General features: G+C 32.7%; 1 protein-coding gene across 2 annotated transcripts in view; it reads left to right on the forward strand.

The window, feature by feature from the left end:
• LOC130444303 (nephrin) overlaps nucleotides 1-20517 on the forward strand; it is a 539064-nt gene that overhangs the window by 405470 nt on the left and 113077 nt on the right. For both annotated transcript variants that reach the window (XM_056779378.1, XM_056779379.1), the window contains 2 exons: nucleotides 8282-8392; nucleotides 11958-12161. In XM_056779378.1, coding sequence (XP_056635356.1) covers nucleotides 8282-8392; nucleotides 11958-12161 — 315 coding nt within the window. The remainder of the gene's footprint in view (nucleotides 1-8281; nucleotides 8393-11957; nucleotides 12162-20517) is intronic.

The raw sequence follows: 20517 nt of genomic DNA on the forward strand, positions 1-20517 counted from the left end.
ATTATCAAACCAATACAAAATAAAGTATGTATTTGACTAAAAAATAAAAACTATTGGATAACAGTGATATATACAACCTTTGTCGCTAGATATAATTCATCAGGAGCTTCGTATATAAAATTATTGAGTTGCTCTAGCATAAAAGTTCTTGCCTTTTCAGCTACACGTTTCTCTGGTTCACGTTGGATGAGCACAAGTAATTTTCCTTATATTGATCACATCCATATCATTTCATTCACAAAGATACTTAATATTTAGTACTTATATTGCTAAAATATGCCAAAATTACATTTACCAATTAAGAAGTGTTCTCTTACGGCAAATCGACTAATGAATATCCGAGTCGCCCAAGAAATTATTCGATACCGGCATCAAAACGTTCCTGAAGTTGTAATAGAAATATGTTTGTCTCGCTCATATTTGAAATGCCCTCGTAGATATTATTTACTTAAAACCTAATAATACAGGAATTAATAAAAAATTATTTCAATTGCCCAATGGAAAATCAAAAACTTTTATGAAAGTCCCTCATTAAACTGCTACGTGCCTTAGGAAAAAAATTTCTTTGTTCCGTACAGGCGAAAATCCCTGTCGAATACGCACTCCAATAATACGTATTGAACCAATTATCTCTCCAAATGTGTAACGTATATGTGAGTATGAAGACGGCAAATAACTTGTGTCGTTAAAACGCCTTATCTAAGTAATCTTCTAATAACATCACTATTATCCAGTGTTAGAGAGAGGCTATGTATAATTTTCCTATTCTAAAAGCCATTTTGTCCTACCAGATCTTGAATAAAGTTAGTCCAATCTATTTTGTGAAATTGCATTTAATCCAAATTCAGAGGAGCGAATCATAAGATAAGTGTGTAAGTTATGCCTAGTAGGTTAAGTTTGTTATTAAAGTGGCCTGCGATTGAGGCAATTAATTAGATTAATTGAATTACTTCCGATCAACGAGCAGAGAGCATTGTTTGAACCACCAGGTTAGGACCATGATATATTTTGTTAGGTAAACCGCTTTGGCACGTTATTTCACTCAATTACGTATCTTAGATCAAGATAAGTTATGTATTTAAATTAATTAAATTTTCCCTAAAGGAACTTTTTGAATAATGCACTCAGGTTAAGCAGTAGTTTGTTTTTTTTGGGGGGGAAAAAATCCGTTCACAAAAATGTATTTGTGATGTACTATTATTTTATTATTATGGAAAACATCTACATTTCTCTTAAGAAAAAAATAAAAACTGTGGACACTTTTCAATAAATATTTGAGTCCCTAGAAGTGAAATTCACGAAAAAAGACAACAATTATATTCAGAAATTCATTTAATTGCTAATTATTTTGATTCTTTAATTAAGAATTTATGACATAGAATAACTTTCTAGACCATTAGAACAATATAGAGTTTTAAATTTGAATTTCGTGTCTGGAAAACGAATTCTGATCAATGAGACATCGAATGCATTTGACAATAACCCAATAAAGATAATAATAGGAGAAATCAACGTGAAAATATGACGCGAACGGCTGGCAGATATTATAGATAGATGATAGAAATGGATCGATCTGATCTTTCAAATCTCAGACTAACAGTTGCACACAATACAGATTATAAAAAAATAGAACCAGATAAAATTAAAATTCAAAAAAATGTGAAATGACACCTTAAGAATTAAGGTACATAATATTTTGAAAAACAGAAAACAGTAAATAAGAAGATATATATATATATAAGTGTATGTAAGAGCAAGTATCAAAACCTCTCCAACAGAAGAAGAAAACAGTAATCGTGTGGCTAAAAATCAGCGGTGATGTAAACAGATCGAATGGAGAAATATAAGACCTTAACCTGACCTGAATATGATATCTTAAACATACGAGTATATAGGAAAATATAAGAAATATGGGGAACATCAACCCATGATTCTTTGAATTACTAGTTGATACTAAATGAGGAGAAATACATTCGTCTTGTATTTTAAAATCTGAACTAACCCATACACTTGAAGATGACCAAAAGAACGGTTGAACTAGATCGGATAACAATGAAGTTCATAAATAAATAATGTTGAACTATCTAATACAATATATAACGTTATAAGTCTTATATCCCATATGCCAAAGACATTTTTGGGAATAATTCATGTGAAACGGAAATAGGAAAGAGAGCTGGAGAATCGGGACACGCTAGAGGCACTGTTTTGTAGAAATTTTTTTCGCACAAAGACCGCGATCAATGTATAGACGTTTTTTCTTGACTATGAAAAGACCGAGGTGGAGAAAGCAAACTAATAGATGTGCTTCACAAAGTTAAAATCCATGAAATTGACATTCGTATTTCGAAAAAGTTAATATTGGAACTAAATATCCTACATAAGAGGAGACACATACAACTTAGAGTACTACTCACCCTTGTTATTCAATGAGTAGCCTGAACGATTATCTGAATGAAATCCAGCTAGTTTGTCATATTTAGGTGAACGGAGAAACTTACTAATTACAAATAGATACGCCTCCGATACAATCATTTTGCATAATATTAACGAAGGTGGAAAAACTTATGGTCTGAACATAAATGTGTGACATTCAGTCCTTCATTGATTGATGATGTAGACCAAGTGGAGCAAGGGTTTAGAGGATTCATTCAATCCAAGTTCAAATTTCTAGAAAGGATAAACTTAGACGTGGATATCAGATTTAAATGTCGCTAGATATAGCACATCCTAGTTTTAACAAAATATAACCTCTACTTGATGATGATAACAACGAATGTTCTAGAAATATATTAGGAGGTGGAAAATACCATTTACTCTCACTGATATTCGAAACAAAAATAAAGTTGAAAACAACTGTTAGTGCTTCGTCGCTTACTAATTTGACGGTTGTTTATTATTATGGTAGACCCATCACAAATCAAAATGTTGTGTATAAAAGAAGAACTATACATTAAAATATAATATGGTGTGATTCAATTTACGAGTAGACTTTTATTTACAAATCATTAAGAGTAATTTTAAACCATTAAACTTGCTGAGCAAACTGGTCGTACAGGTAATAAACCAATAACGTCAGAAGAATCCTTAATAGCCGTAACCAGGCAGCTATAATAGTAATAAGTATTTACAATATCTCCACCAAAGCTGGAATAATAAATAAAGATGGCTCACATAAACTAACTTATTTCAATAATCTTCAATAATTCATACTTTCGCAACTGCAATATTCATTAGTAAACAGCAACAACTGAAGATCAATCTGTAGATGTTTGAGTCATACTAGAATACTATCCATACCTGAAAATTGGACAATGAGAGAATTTGATATTCTGCAACATCCGTAAGAAAAATTATGAATTTCATCATTGGAAACTACGCTTGATGAAACTATAATTTAGATACACGTAACGATTTTACTGACACTCTTTCAATTTTCCTAATGAGGTTACAATTTCCAATAAAACTGAAGACAAATCTTTAAATGTTTGTGGCATGTTAGAAGTACATTCACATTTGTGAAGTAGAAAAATTACGAATTTTGGGAAAAATACAGTAAATGCGATTACAGCAGATGCTCAATACAACAAGTCATGCGATTTTTAAAACTTTGCAATACACTTAACAACATTCCGGATGGCTCAATTTTTCTTATCTCTGTGGTAATGGCATGTTTTTTTTTGATAAACAATGTTTTTTAAGTGACCCCACAGGCAATAGTCGTTCATTCAGTTTTTCGGGTTTTTGGGTGTGGGATTCACGCATCTAGCGAGGATTGTTACGTGATCAGTATCTACAATTATACCATTAATACAAAAGTGGCCTCATCGCAAAACATAACATCGCTTAAAAAATTTAGATCGTTTTGATTCTAAAGTTTTTTCATCAGTAGATCTGCAAACTGCAAACGTCTATCAAAATCGTCACCTGACAACACTTGAACCAATATTACTTTGTATGGATGGAATTTATTATCATGTAAAATTTCAATTTCGTGTTCGCGAAATATCAAGTTTACTGTCTAGTGTGTCTAGTACTCAAGTGTGGATGATTTTTCAACATGACACAAATATCTAAAGATTTGTTTTCAGTTGATGTAGCTTTTCTGCGCCCTGATTTGAATAAATTTCTACTGAACCAGTTTATTTAACTATTTTACTAATTTACTGACAGTGAATCTCGTTATGAAGTTTCGGTTAGGATATAAATTATTGAAGATATTTCACGTTTCTTGTTGATTTTTACGCCTATTATCATTTCTTAATATGTATCATTAAAATATCAATTCGTTTTTTTTTTCAGATAAACGATCAATTGTGACTTTCAATAAACTTAAATAATAATAATTTATTGAAACGTCTAATTTGTTATTGTAGCCTAAATGTATTATTTTAACTTCTGCGGGATAACGCGATATTTCCGAAATTATGACATCAGATGAAAAATTATGATCACTTCTTAAGTATTTCGAAAAGCGAAAAATATACAGGGTGAGCCATTTGAAATAACAACAATATAGATGCCATCATAATACCGGCCGTATCACAAGACCCTACACAAAAATTTATAAAAATCGTACAAGCCGTTTCCGAGATAAATGAGGCGTAACATACGTAAAACTCACACTGTATAATAAAATAGTTGCTTGGGTAAAGTGTTGTGACAATGGCATTAAATTGATAAGAGAACTATTCACAGAAGTTTGGATAACGATTCTATAGGAGTAATAGGTAGTAATGGGTTGGTATAAAACAACTGCTATGAATTGGCATCATGTGGATAAATACGGTACATAACGAGATAAAGTAAAAAATACGAGTATGTACTTTCATTTGGTTGCGATTAGATAACTGTTCACGGCAAGACTAGAGGTACGTTAAATTTTGCTTTCGCATATAAAAATGTTTGTTCTCATGGAATATCCTCTTGATAAGGAAATTAGGGTAACTTGTTATTTGTTATTGTTATTGTTATTTTCCCCACTAGTTTCATGAATCCAATTCCTAAATTCATTCTTGTGAAAAAATATTGCTGTACAGACAATTTATATATTCCAGAAACTATGATGAAAAAATTGCTGATGATATCTACCTTAAAAACTGAAATTATATCATGCATCCGTGAAAGACGAAGATGTTGTTTGAAATACTTCCAAAATAGCTTTCAAAGTACAAAAATGTGAATAATATCATAATATATAGTATAATTCTATAATCAGCTCGTAAACTTCATTCACCGAAAACAAACTATTATTCCCTTCATTACATTTTTATTACATCGGAATACTCAAGATATATTCAGAGCTACAGTGCTTCATTCTTTCCCATCAATATTCTAGCTGCATTTGATATAATAGATAATTCACTCTAAATTAGTATTTATCATCTCAAATAATGACGAGAGTTGAATTTTATCACGTTCAAGGAAACATTTGGGCACATTTATAGATTATGATATTATTCATTATACAGTGAAATAAGAAATATGTGACTGAAATGAATGAATGGATCAGCAAAACTAGATAATATCACGATACACATACACGGTGTTCCTATACGCAAGCACGCGTGATCTCCCTCGCACAATGTGTCGTCACGTTGGAATCAAAATGTTAAGTATAATGTACGCGATATACCTGTTGATTCCAAAAGTAATATTTGATGCACATACATATCTATATATGTATTATTTATATGGTTATTGAATTTGCCAGTTAAATTTCATATTCTTGAGACCGCGTGCGGTTTACAAGGAATATAATTTCCTGCTTGTTCCGTGAAATACGAGACTATTTAGAATATGATTAGCAAAATCATGAATTTATTAAATTTAATAATATTCATTCTGATATATTATGTGTGTGGTTTTTTGTGCTATACGACATTAATTTATCATATTTCAAATTAATTCTATCCTCTCGACCACAGGGTCATGTCCATTGCTTCGACAAGTCTTTTTTTTTTGGAAACCAAAGTACCGTTTCTTTATTATTTTGATTAGTGTTTTTGCATGTAGCGACAAAATTAGAAAAGTACAATCGATTAAAAGAAAATAACAGTTAGGTCAACCCTTTGTTTATTGCCTCTTAACACAAAAAATTACACAAACCCACAAAAACCTAGTAAATCGTACAATTCCAACCTAATCTTAATGGTTAAGGAAACATTCCGATTCCAACGTGACGTCATGCGCGAGGCATGTCAGATTTGAGCTGACATTTCAGCATACCGGTGAGTATCGTGGATAATATGTGAGAAAAATGTTGTGTATCTCATTAGAAATTTTCTGGTATGAACGAAATTAATATTATTTCAATTCTACTCACATTCAACTTAGCTGTCACTTTTGTGGATGATTTTTTCCACATTTGGAACAATATAATTTTATAGACTTTCACGTAAAATCAAAGCTTAGAAATAGACTATGCCTCTATTCTCAATATTTCGGTATCTCTTCGTAACAATATTAGTCAAAACTGGTTTTATTGATCAATTTCATTCCTTTACAAAGTTTACATTCATAATAATCATAATCTTTGTAGAAATGGTAACATTTCACAAAGAAGGAATTCAAACTCAAATTAATTAACAATCAAATAGAATTGGTTAGTCAGATTCTGCATCATTGTGGTTTGTAAATAAGAAAGAGAGTATCGGATAGCGGAAGATAGTAAATAAGGGCTACAAAGGAACTTAAATGAGCCTTATTCTGAGAATGTTAGCTGAATGACGGAATAAGGATACTTGTAAATGGCTAATTGTTGGACCTGTAATTTAATTGATATTTGTTATGAAAGTGATGAAATGAATGAATCGCGAAACTACGATTAAAAAAAATTCAAGTTGCTCATTACATAGAAGACAATGTTTACTTTATGTTTTTTTGTTAATATATTTGATTTGTTAATAATCATAAATTAATAATCGTAAGTGTAGGACTATAGTTTGATAGTTTGGGAGGGATATGTTGTGTGAATTCATACGAGGAAAGACTAAAAAATAACTATTTAAACGACAATATTTGTAATTACAAAGCAACGCTATGACCTTAAAAATACCTTTATATACAACTGATATTCTCTTCGCCGGTACTACCACACTGTCTTCTCATAATTTTTTTCATGCATGGAAATAATAAAAAGTCACACGTGGTCATATCAGGCCAGTGAAGTGCGTGGGGTCAAGTAACTATGCCATTTCTAGCCAAAAACTCTAAAAAAAAAAAGATCTGTCTATGCAGATGCATTACAATATCGAAAGAATCAGCCTCATACGAATCGTGTCGTTTTTGACGGAAGCTGTTGTGCAAATACTAAACAAACGATTTCATTGACGATCTGATCTGGTGAAAAACTCTACGTGATCTGCTCTTGGCATCAAAACAGCAAATCAATATTGCTGTTATGTTTGATGTGACTTGATTATATTTTTGCGAGGATTGACAATGACGCATTCCATAGACTGCTGCTTTGATTCTAGGTCATAAGTATATCACCTCATCTCATCACCAAAAATGATCTTGGACAGAAAATATTGATCAGTGTTCTTTCGAACCACTTCATGTTAAACTCGATTTTTTCAGATTGTCAGTCAAAATCCGAGGAACAAACTTCGCAGCAACTTTTTTAATATCGCTATTTTTAAACCGTACAAGCATTTCCCATAGCATCATTTTTGTTAGCTGTTGTCAACATTAAAGTAGTTTCAGCTGCATTTTTACCAATGGGAACCAGAATTTCTCTACTACTCGTTGTTTATTTATAATTAGCATAATGGCAAAACAAATACTAACAAAAAAACCAGCAGACGTACAGAATAAGCCACGTCGTTATCGCAGATAGCTCAGAATTGGTAATGAATTACGATATCTAACATGCAATTCCTGTTATTATTGGGTCTCCGAAATATAACACTGTTACGTGTCTTCTAGTAGAAACTGGAATAATTCTTATTATTGAAGGAATCATCAAACAAATTTCTCACCATTTTTTTTGCATGAATTCGTCAAAGCCATGGTTTAGTGTCATTGAGAGTAATATTTATAAAGTCGCATTATTTATTTTATTATTACAACAGACTTCAAAAACCTTGTGACTGTTATTCAAAATTTTTCGACACATAAATTATCACGTAATATCGCCAAACGTGTCAGATATATGCATAAATTTTTTAAAATTTCTGATTTTTTAGAATATTTGAGGAATCATCTTACAAAAAAGTGAAAATAATAATTTAAAACAATTTAAAATAACAAATTTCATTTGGTTTTAATTTTTTTCCAGTACCTCCTGAAAAAATTACCATCTTCGATGGACGGAAAAAAGATAATTCAGTATTATTAGGACCCTACAACGAAGGTTCCAATATCAATTTAGTCTGTGAAGTTAAGGGAGGTAAGAATTTTTTGTAATATAATAAAATAATTAGTTATACAACAAATCTATGATCATCATCCAAACCGTTATAAAAAATACTACCTGCCTTTGGGAATTTTTCATATCAATATGTTTGAGAACAGAGAATGTATTAGGAACACATACTTTACAGCAAATTGATCAGTGTCAATCATAGAGAAAAAGTAATTAACAGATCATCGGGATATACTGCAATCCGTGGAATCATATCAAATTTTGTAGCATGCCATTCGGCTCTGATTCAAACACACGATGTTCGAGAGTATGCAGTTCAATTAGAAATGATTGATTATGTTTTAATACCTGCTGTAAGTATTTTCTATAAATAATTACAATTTATGATAATCTTCTCCAGAATGTCTCTATGACGAACGGATTCCTAGGCATGTACAACGATCTAAAAATCTCATAAACAATAAATTTGATCGAGCTACACCTTTTTTCTAAAATATCGATTCAAAAATCCATATTTGCTATCTTTAGATTGTACAGGTTGTCCCTGTAAAAGTTACAGATTGTTAACCATTGGGCATGATCTGCCCCTATCCTTCAAATAGTAGTGTAGAATTATTTATTCTACACACACTACATGGATATACGTAATCATTTGAAAAATAATAATATTCGAATGTTAAATCCAGACAATATACTTAAATATAAGTTCTGATCCTGGCTTATAACTCAGGAACGAGGAGTCGTGTGAGAATTTTTTTTTTAATTTCACAACATTACTTTCACGTCATCTTCTCACTCCCGAATTTTTGGCATCAAGTCCTCTATATGATGATGAAGATGATGTATCCTCAAAAAAATTATTCAGAGAAAAAGTATCCATATAAAATTACCTCATTACAGTACTGATTGTGTCTGATCGAAAAGAGGTTAGTGACGAATTGCTTCTAACAATGCTTCATAAAGCTTGTGGCTGTACTGAATATGGCAAAAAAACAGATCGAAAAACATGATATAATTGCTATTACATATCGAACATTAACTAGGCTTCATTAGCAACTATTCAGTTAAAAATGAAATTTTGAAATACTATAGAATTTTATTAAAAAAATATTAAAAATTCTCTCTTTTTTCTATCAACGTGGTGATATTGCGAAACGCAGATTTCAATTAATTCAATTATAAATTCGATTATATGATTTTGGTTGGAAATAATGGAAGCTTTGTGGCGTGTAAGTTTATTATCCAATCTATAGCACAAATTACTATGTTCATTGTGATTTTTTTCTATTTTAGGACTCATTTTCAATCTATATATCATAAAGCAAATTTTTAATAAAGCATCTGTTGAATTTTATTTAGAAATGTTGAACAATCACATAACGGATTCCGATTTTTTATATGTAACTTCCAATACAACCCACAATTAGTCATTCGTCCATTCATATATACCTCTGATCTTCTCGTATTGAGACTTTCCCAGGTAACCAAGCAAGATCAGCATCAGAAAAGTTGTGGGAACTATACTACTTATAGTTTCGAAGGATATAAATTTTGATTTCGACAATAAATTTATGTTCAGGAAACTCGCTGCTGAATAATCACAAATACCGACATTAATCTAATTAATAACTTCCAGTTTAGTTTCAAAATACCCTCAATATTAAATTCAAATAAATATCTGCTAACTCTCAACTTCAACATACACTGGGTTCATGGAGAAACCTAACCTGATTATTAGTATCACTCCAATATTTATTCTTAAATTTAACATTCATCATGAACATATTTGTTTCAAATTCAGACCTTGATTCGCGTGGGAAACTACCGCCCAGCTTTCCTAGAGTTGGTTCATCGATGCCCGAGATATAATTTCGATACCTAGATGGTCCCTATCAGGGCCAGTGTCTTTATTGATGCCCAAAACTTCTCAAAGACTTGGGCATGAATAAAGCCACTGACCTTGATGGATTGTCACCAAACGTATCAAATAAATGCGCAGCTGAACTAACAAGTGGGCTATTCAAACTCCTTTCTCTATCATATAATATACCTTTCCTGCAAATTAGTAACTTGCTGGGGTTTAACCCACAACAACAAAAAAAAAAGAAAAGACGATCCCCAGAAACTAGCGTCGGATTGCTTCAATTCCAGCCATTGCCAAGGTCACGGAGAAAATCATTAAGCAGCAAATTTTAAGATTGCTTGAGTCTGCTATAATCATCAGCGACTAGACTGAAGCTATATATGAGGCATCCAAAGCAATAGCACTGGATATATCGAAGACTTATAATAGAGTTCGGCATGACCACCTTCTAATTAATCCACCATCGACTGGCATAGTCGCTTTCTCAAAACCGATCCATCCAGGTCGCTATAGATAGCCCAGAAAAGTTTGAGGTCAACGCTGGTGCTCCTCAAAGACGCATCTTGTCACCTACTCTCTTTCTCCTGTTCATCAATCTACTCAATCCACAATATATCACCACTATCAATCCCGACATTCTGAACTGTAGTGGCAGCAATGTGATTGAGTTTGAAGTAGTACAGACCCAGAAGGCTGGCACGACAGCTCAGGTTTTGGTCCTGTCTGGACACAAAATATCACAATCACCGCAAATCCGCTTGTTTATTGTCAAGGTTGAGAGCAATATGTCCTGGCATAGTGACGTGGCCGAATTAGCTTCACAAAAAACTTGGATTCCCGTTTAAGAAAGGTTGATGCTCTGACTCTGTTTTACCGATGCTACCACGGCAGATTCTCTTTTGAGTTATCCAATATAATTTCACCTATAGCAGTATTTGCAGGACCTACATGACAGGCAGACGCCTGCTACTCGAGTCTAATAGATTTTACCCCCTAGTACTTGAATTTTACATAAAAAGAAAGAAAAACTCTATCTTACTTTTAAAATGAGAGTCTGTATGTATATTTTGCATTATGGTTTTGAATAATTCTCACTTTTCTATTGTTGGAATTGGTATCCTAATTTGTTTCTCTACACATTCCTATTTGTATTTATCATTGTGGGATATCCAAGTTTTTTAATCCTGAAAACATACTTTTATTCGCAAAACTAAGAATATACGATCAAGTTGACCTATATACATGAGACTTTCATCAATACGGGGTACCACGAATATAAAATGATGTATATTATTCAATTGTCTTCTAAAAGTATCATAGAATTTTCAGATATTGAGCTTATTGAGCTGTCATTATATTGCTCAATTATCATTGTTGAGAAGGCTGCTTTTAGTAATTGGATTATAATGTCATCTAATTTATAAGAATGGGACGAGATATCTAATCATGACATTTTGACGAGCATTATTATTGTCTCTTCGCTACGTTGGTTCTTTTGGTGTCATATTCTTGACATTCTTGGGATGTTTAACATCTTTATGTAGTAAAGTCGATATAATACGAGTGTCAATAGAAATTAGAGTTTCTTCTTCACAGATCAACATTAAATTTTATTACTAAAGTACTAAAAATCTACTGGTAATAATATAAAAAATTTACGACAGCGATTTCTAAACGAAGCTGAAGTGTAAAACTGTGAACTTAATCATTGATTTATATTTGCAGGTCGACCCAAGCCAAAGGTGATTTGGTTCCTTGAAAATACCATCATCGATGACTCCTACGATGTACGACCTGATGGTATAGTTGTGAATCATTTGACATTTCCAAATGTTGGTCGACAACATTTACACGCAAGACTTATTTGCCAAGCCAGCAACAATAATATTATACCTGCTGAGACGAAAGTGGTTGTATTAGATATTAATTGTGAGTAAAAGCCAATGCAATATCCTCCAATATATCCTCTCATATCAGTACTTTTGTTTGTATTTTCGTTTGTGAACGAGATAATGATTTATTCTTAGATATATAACAGTTCATTAGTTAATAAATTCAATTTCCAAGTAATAATAACTTCAGTTACTCGTTCTCGTTTCTAATTGGTATAAAATGTACTTGAAGAGATACAGTTTTCTTTATAGGGTTCCTGAATAATTCAAATTTGCACCAAATAGAACAATTGGATAAAAAGCCGTTTTGCTTTAGAGGAGGATTAGGAACTAGGGAAGCACTATTCACTGAAGTGCAAAGATTACAACAAAAATGTGTATATTTGTTTCATTGATTTCCAGAAGGCCTTTGATAATATAAACGCATAGGGAATTTAACAACTATTAACTTAGATCCAAGCGATATACGATTAATCAAAAATATCTATTACAATCAAACGGCAGAAGTTCTTGTTGCGGACATGGAAACAGACTAAATCGAAATTCAAAAGGGAATTTACCAAAACTGCATTACACTCTTTCTTCATAACTATTCAATCATTATTCTCAGTTTATACTTCAGAAAGTGCTGGAGGAGAGACATGAGGGTGTAAACATCGGAGGAACATTAATCAACAACTTAAGATTCGCCGATGATACTGCTATAATGGCTGAGAATGAAGATTTTCAAATCATATTAGAAAGAATCAACCTAGAATGTGAAAACGTAGGAATCACTATAAATATTGGAAAAACTACATTCATGGTTATAAATAAAAACCAAAATATCAATATTAACCCTATTCTCAAACTGAATCTTTAAACAAATAGAATGGGTGCAAAAATACAAGTATCTTGTTATGTGTGGTCAGTACTGCTGTACGGAGTGGAAACTTGGATCTAGAAAGCTCAAATGATTAAAAAACTTGAGGCATTTGAGATGTGGCTCTACAGACGCATCCTGAAGATACCCTGGACTGACAGAATCGCCAACAACGAAGTATTAAGACGCATTGGTCGCAAAAGAATTATTGAGATAAGAAAAACATTTTACATAGGACACATCTTACGCAAAGATAAATACCTACTGCTACAGAACATAATGCAGAGCAGAGTAGAGGGAAAGAAAGGCATCGGCAGGAAGAAGGAATCCTGGCTCTGTAACATAAGAGAATGGACAAATCTCAGCGTCCAGAATTGTTTCATGTTGCGAGGGACAGAGACGCATTTAAAAACGTGGTCACCAACCTTCAATGGTGAGACGGCATGAGAAGAAGATATATTCAAAGCTTTTGTTTCCGGAACCATTAAATTGGGTCTAGAAGCACCAACATTTCGAACGGTATTTTGATGTCTGTGAAGTTGTCAATTACTAGAAAAATTGAATCGATAAAAAGAGATATAATAGATGTGGTTAGTTGAACTGCAAAACAAATTATTCATATTTTGTCTATGATTGGATATAGAAAGAGATCAAAAATAGAAGCGAAAGTTATACATCTATTAAAAAAATATCTCAACCTACTCTACTCTACATAATGCTCCTGTAAATCAAATAGGAAGATAATTTAGAGAATATAAACATGTAGAAATCACACGTACTCATCGATAAACTGCCTTTAGTAAAATGGCAATATGATCAACACAAGCAAGGCAGATATGTATTGATATTGTCCTCGATAGAGGATATTCTTCGGTACCGTGCCTGTCTTCAGTCGCTGACTAACTCCATGACAATCTGGTTTCATTGGCCTCTATTTCTCGCCACTCTGAATTGTTGTTCTACTCCTAGTTCTATGAAATTTATAATATTTCGTAACCACGATTGCTTTTTGCGACCTATTTATCTTCTTCCCTCAACCATTTCCTGAATGATCAGGTGAGGGATGTGATATTTGATACCTTGCATTTCTTTCAATTTCTTTCCTAAATCTAATCAATCTAATCTTACGAATACAGATATCTGGTTTCAACAATTTGATGCATCTCTTCGTTTTGTAAACCATTTCGAATCTTGACGCCCACTCAATGTTGGCAACCTAACCTAACCATTAGGAATGTTCAGAACGATTTCTGATCAGAACCCGTTTATGATACTGATTCAAATTTTAATATGAAGCTGCAGTTACATCCAAAACTAGCCGTTGCCCGAGAGAGATTTCTGCTGATTTTGATAGTGACAATGTGGATGACAAAAAAATACTCTGAGAGGCGAAATTCGAGTCAAATCTCACAGCTGAGATCTCCTAACAATAATTCCATTGCAAACAAAAATATACTATTAATATATAAAACCCAATAGTTCCTGAAGTTGTTTTGACTAGCAGGTGAAGAATTATAAAAAATTGAGTGGGAATGGAACAATGTACAGAAAAAGTTTATTGAAATCATCGATTGACGTTATCTATTATATTGAAGTTAAAATTTGAAATTCGAAAATTGAAGTACGTGTAGTTATTGAAATCATATATCAATCGAAACTTTTTTGTCAGTTGTCTCTTATTAGAATATTTCAACGAAAAAAACGCTCACAGGGTCTCTCAACTCTACGCAACTAAATGACTTCATGAAAAAATAAAGGGTCGTTGTGATAAAATGGAGACTCATTTCCTGACTGTCGCCAAGGGGACGAAAATATGTTTAGGTAAAGGTGCTAAGAAGGGAGCAGGCGTTAAAGAGTTCGTACAAAATTTTTCAGTAGAATAATATGGAAATGACGGTATTCTCTAAATATACAATATTCTCCCTCTAATCTTTAAAAATATTATACATAATACAATGAAATTTGGAAACGGAATTAAGGGTTGCGAAGCTCTCTACTGGTGATAATAAATGAGTGTAGTCAGAGATGACGCCACTAGGTATTAAGAAATCTATTAGTTGATAATGTAATTTTTTTTATTTCCTTATTTATTTAAACTGTTTTGCAATGCTGGGATAAATTAATACAAACTGATTTTACTTAATTAATTCATTTAAACACTGACACTGGACTTAACTAACCTATATAATAATAATTATCCTCTACTCATATATTCACTACTTTTTTAACTACAAACAAATAAATAAACGGGCCTTTCTAGAAATAAATTAAAAAAACCAAGTAAACAAATCGCCTCCATGATAATTACAGACATCAAACGAGCCGGCGTATTCACCAAATGTTAAACTTCCTTTATAACCAAGCAGGACCAGCTTCACAGTCCATGTCGTGGACGACCTTTTGACAGTGATAATAATATCGTTGTTGCTCAGGAAAATTTGGATCTTTGGCCCAAAAAAAAGTTGTGAAGTTGTGTTGAGTTGAATCGGTTTAAAAATCAAAATTCCAGCTCAGTTCAATATGATTATAATGTTTTTTCAACAGTTTTAGTAGCTTTTGGGAGCTGTTTGTTTCAAGAAGCGAATTGGTAAAATTTTGAAACTATACTATTTCGAAGATTTATTTGATTTTGATCTAATGGGACACAAACTGATGTACTTACTGACAAAAATAACAGTAAAACCTATTTCGTCACCGACTGATTTGAAATGATTTATCAACTCACAGACGACGACTATGAACGAAGACTTGAATTAGATGAAAATGTGGGTATGGAAAGTCATCCAATATCAACAATGTGTTAATTTTTACTAGCGACGAAAGTATTTTCATTCTAAATGAAAATCTGAGTACACAAAATGGGGTAAGGAAGTTTCCTAAACACAATGTTACATTTAAGCAGGTATAGTCCTCGGGCCTTCGACTCATTTTTTTATGATGACCAACAAATCGCTTGTTTAGGTCAAGACCGACAACTTTTTCCCTTTGCGAAAAACCTCAATTTTGAGCCATTCGCCCCATTAGAGGCAGGTAAACATGTAATTGGGGCGAGTTGCCAATAATTAATTACCAACTGCTTGATATTTATTTCAAACGGGAGATTATTCATTATTATTACCTCAAAGAAAATAATTTCCGCCATTTCCCCTGTCCGACAGGCTAATTATGTCAGTTTTCCTCGCCTATATTAATGGATAACAAGCAAGCTGATTTTTTGAAAATTCGAAGGTAAATAAATTAAAAAAGTATGGTCCAATGTATAGCGCGCGCCATAAAGGGAGTCCAACACTTGGAACCTGCGTTGTTAACAACCAATGCATCACTGATTACCAACAGGCTGATTTTTTTTACTTCATAATGACATATGAAACCAATTAAGTTCATTGACCGACAAATAACATAGGGCAAACTCTTTAGATAATTAAAAAACACAATCACTTTTTTGTCCAGTATAATGGATAAATTGTATCCTCATTTTTGGATTTTTCTCTTGATCTACTTATTTTAAAACAGCTGAATGTGAACATATTCTTATTATTAATAATAACTAAAACTGAAAATGATGAAAATAAGCATTTTTAGCTTTCTTAGCTCAGTTTTTGGTTGGACGAATTCAGGGTTGACTTGTACAAAATTTTGTAAATTTTTATACAATTGTATAGAATTTTCCAAAATAAATTTTCGATACTCGTTCATTCAGTATAATCACACATTTTTTAAGTTTACCCAGCCAGCACAAAATATTTCTGAAAACTTTGTGAAAGATTTCAAAAGGAATAAGTGAAAGATCCCAGAAATATATCATGATCTTTTTGGGAAATTCTTAAGAGATTCGTCAATAGTTTTTTATTGTCTAAGCTTGAAATATTTCAGAAATATTTTGTTTTTTCTGGGTAATAATATGCCTCAGTTACAGAGAAGTATTGGTATTATTCTTCAATCCGTGTGCCCGCCACGAATTCCATGAGCATGCTCATACTTGGAAGAGTGTATTTCGTTATACAGAACAGGAAAAAATTAACAAAAAACAAAAAAAAACAAGAAAAAAATGAATTTGTATGTTTTTGTGTCGGACTACGTTTGTGGCGCATTATTTCTGTCGATCAAAGTGATGTTCAGTCAGAAAATATGTTTTTCTTATAAACCCTCTCGTTGTCCGACGGTTGGTAATAGGTGATGCATTGGTTGTTAAAAACGCAGGTTTCAAGTGTCGGAGTCCCTTTATGGCGCGCGCTATACGTCGGACAATGCTTTTTTTATTTATTAACCTTCGAATTCTCAAAAAATCAGCTTGCTGACTATCCATTAATATAAGCGTGGTAAACTAAAATAATTAGCCTGTCAGACAGGGAAAATGGCGCATTATTTTTGTCGGTCAAATTTCTTTAAGGTAATAATAATGAATAATCTCCCGTTTGAACTAAATATCAACCAATTGGTAATTAGTTATTGGTAATTCGCCTAAATTAAATGTTATCTGGCAATTTTACGCAATAGAGCTGTTAATTTCTGAAATTTTTAAAGGTAATCCGTAAGGATATTGGTAATTTCTTCTAACTATAGTCTATTTCAGAAATGTATATAGCAATAAAATGGAGAATTCCGTCCAGTTCGACTCGATTTCGGTATCGGCCATAGGTATGTCTTGAAATATTGTTAAGTAAGTTACGTTTTGCGTTTAACAGGTACCGTTTAACCTTCTATTAGTGCCTCTTCCTAATTCCAACCCTATTTCAGATTCGGCTTAACCATGGGCAATGGTCCCTTTTCCAAAATTTTTATATCTTTATATGTATATTTGTTTAGTTTAACGCATCAGTTTTTGCTGTTAAGCCGTAAATAGTGTTCACAGGATTATAAGATTAGTAATAAAATGGCGACATTTACACCAACTAAAAGATGTTCCAATAATTCTCCATTATCAGTGAATGGAAAACTTATTAATTTAAATGTAGATGATTGCATAAAATACGATTACCTCAAATTTACTGTACAAGAAACTGTCGACCGATGTTCCCGAATGTCTCGAGTTGGAAAGTCCACCGTTTTTAAATTATTTAGGAGGAGAGAGATAGCAGGCCAAGAAAACCAAGAAACCAAGAAAAGTCCAGGCAGACCAGTAAAAGTCCTTGATGAAGACACCAAAAGTGTAATTCGAAGAAGAGTTCACTCTTTTTATTTTAAAACAGAAATACCCATCCATTTAGATTCCAATGGAGCTTGGCCAGAATGAAATTATTCCGTTGATAAGTAAAAAACTTCAATGGACCACTTTGCGAAAAATGGATTTTTCCTGGGAAAAGCATAACTGTAAAGCAATTCTACTGGAAAGCGATGAAATTGTTTGAAGGCTACGAAAATACTTAAGAAGTATAAAGCAGTACAGAACAGAGCAGAAGAAAATCTTTTATCTTGATGAGTCGTGAGTCGATTAATGGAGGTTATACAGTACCAAAAATGTGGCAATACAAAAATATAACCAGTGCTCGCCAAGCTTTGATGGAAGGCCTGTCAACGAATATTAAGGTGCCTTCAGGTGAAGGGAAAAGATTAATAATCGTCCATATTGGAAGCGAAGAGGGATTTTTAAAAGAAGGTTTGCTAAGTAGTGTCGGTAGTGCCATAAGGGAGATTACCACGAAGATGTGGATTCGAATGTTTTTGAAGACTATTTTGGCGAAATGATAAAATATCTTCCGGCTGATTCAGTAGTAGTTATGGATAACTCAAGTTATCATTCTCGATGGATAGAGAAAACTCCAACTTCATCTTGGAGAAAACAAGAAATTATTGACTGGTTAACCATCAAAAGTATTGAATTTAAAGATAATTTGAAAAAAAAGAAATATTAGCTATAGCAAATTAACACAAACATCGTTTTATGAAATACGCCGTGGAAGATACATCAGAAAATCATAACTGTGCTGCGCACACCGCCATATCATTGCGAACTAAATCCTATAGAACTTATATGGGCGCAAGTGAAAGGATTTGTAGCAAGACACAACATGACTGTTTGATCAATCCATTAAGGAGGTGACAACAAAAAAATGGCAAAAAGCAGTCCAGAATGTCATTAGAGAAGAGGAGAAATTGTGGTATCTTGACTTCTTGATCGATCGGACCGTCGAACCGTTAATTATAAAGTCAAGAGGAAATGACAGTTCCTCAGATGATGAAGAATATTATGATTTCTTATAATTTAATTCCTGTACGATGTATAATGTATAATATTTTTTGTATAAATTTTCAATAAAAAATAAGTGTACCTAAAACTATGTACAAAACCGCATTTTTTACAATGAAATTAATGCCAAACTGTGAAAGTGGCTTAAATATTCGTTGGGTCACTCTGTGGTCCCTTTGCCTACCTAATGAGTTTTTATTGCTCTATATATTCCTCAAATAAACTATAGGTGGTGCTCTTCCACACTTTTATGGTGCACTAGAAAATAAATTTGAGGATTAAGTTTAATGGTAGACAGCTCGATCACCAGAACTCATATATTTGGATTTTTTTGTGAGGAAACTTTATCGGATCATATTGACATTTCAAAACAATTTTCTTCCGCAGAATATGCGAATATTTCTACAGACACATTTGGATACAAAATATGTCACTATCACGTAGTAAATAGAGATCATTCAGAGAAACTATAACAGTAAATTCTTCCATCTCCAATTGATAATCAACATCAAAGTCCTAATTCCATTCAGTATGAATTAACAAAAAAATATTAGTATCATCGAATATTGCACTATTCAGTATTGATGTGATTTTGATCACTATTGTTGCTTTCGAACAAATCAACTATTTCAATTCAATGCACAATAATGAAAACTGATATGGAATATTCTGTGAGCACCATGCTAATTTTAAAATCGAAACGCTCAAGAGTATCTATTGAAGATTGATGTGAACCAGATGTATTAACCATAGGTTGAAAAATACCTGTCACTTTAATTAGTAGCGATGCGTTGACCATCAAAAAGTCGCCCCTTTTTCATTTAATTATGTAATAAAGTTCTATTATAACCGACCATGTTGAGAAAAATGAGAGCGAAACGTGTTTCATTAATTACGGTCGACTATACACTTGAATCGCAAAGTTTCCATTTTCCGCGGTTTCACGACTAACGATGTTTGGCGTTGAAAACGTACACAACTTGGCAAACTTAATGCTATTACAAACACGATTAGCTATAACTTTTTAAAACCAAGCTGGAAGTTCGTCTAAATCAACCCTCCTATAAATTTAAGTAAGCCTTGCAATTTATTTGCTTTCATACCTGCTGTTCTTGTTTCTATCAGATGTCTGTTATATAAGGATTGCTAGGAGGCGAATTTGTTAAGTTTACCTTAATGCAAGTAGAATAACTGAGGATAATGCCGGCTTTGTTCTGCATGAGAAATTAGCGTACTGTGAAAGAGGCAATGAAAAACAACGAACAAACACGCAAAACGGAGTTGCACGGTTGCAGATTTCTCGATGCAAAGATTTAGAAACAAAATGAAATACAATCGCTTTAA

The sequence above is a fragment of the Diorhabda sublineata genome, chromosome 5 (assembly GCF_026230105.1).
Source record: "Diorhabda sublineata isolate icDioSubl1.1 chromosome 5, icDioSubl1.1, whole genome shotgun sequence".
Lineage (NCBI taxonomy): Eukaryota > Metazoa > Arthropoda > Insecta > Coleoptera > Chrysomelidae > Diorhabda > Diorhabda sublineata.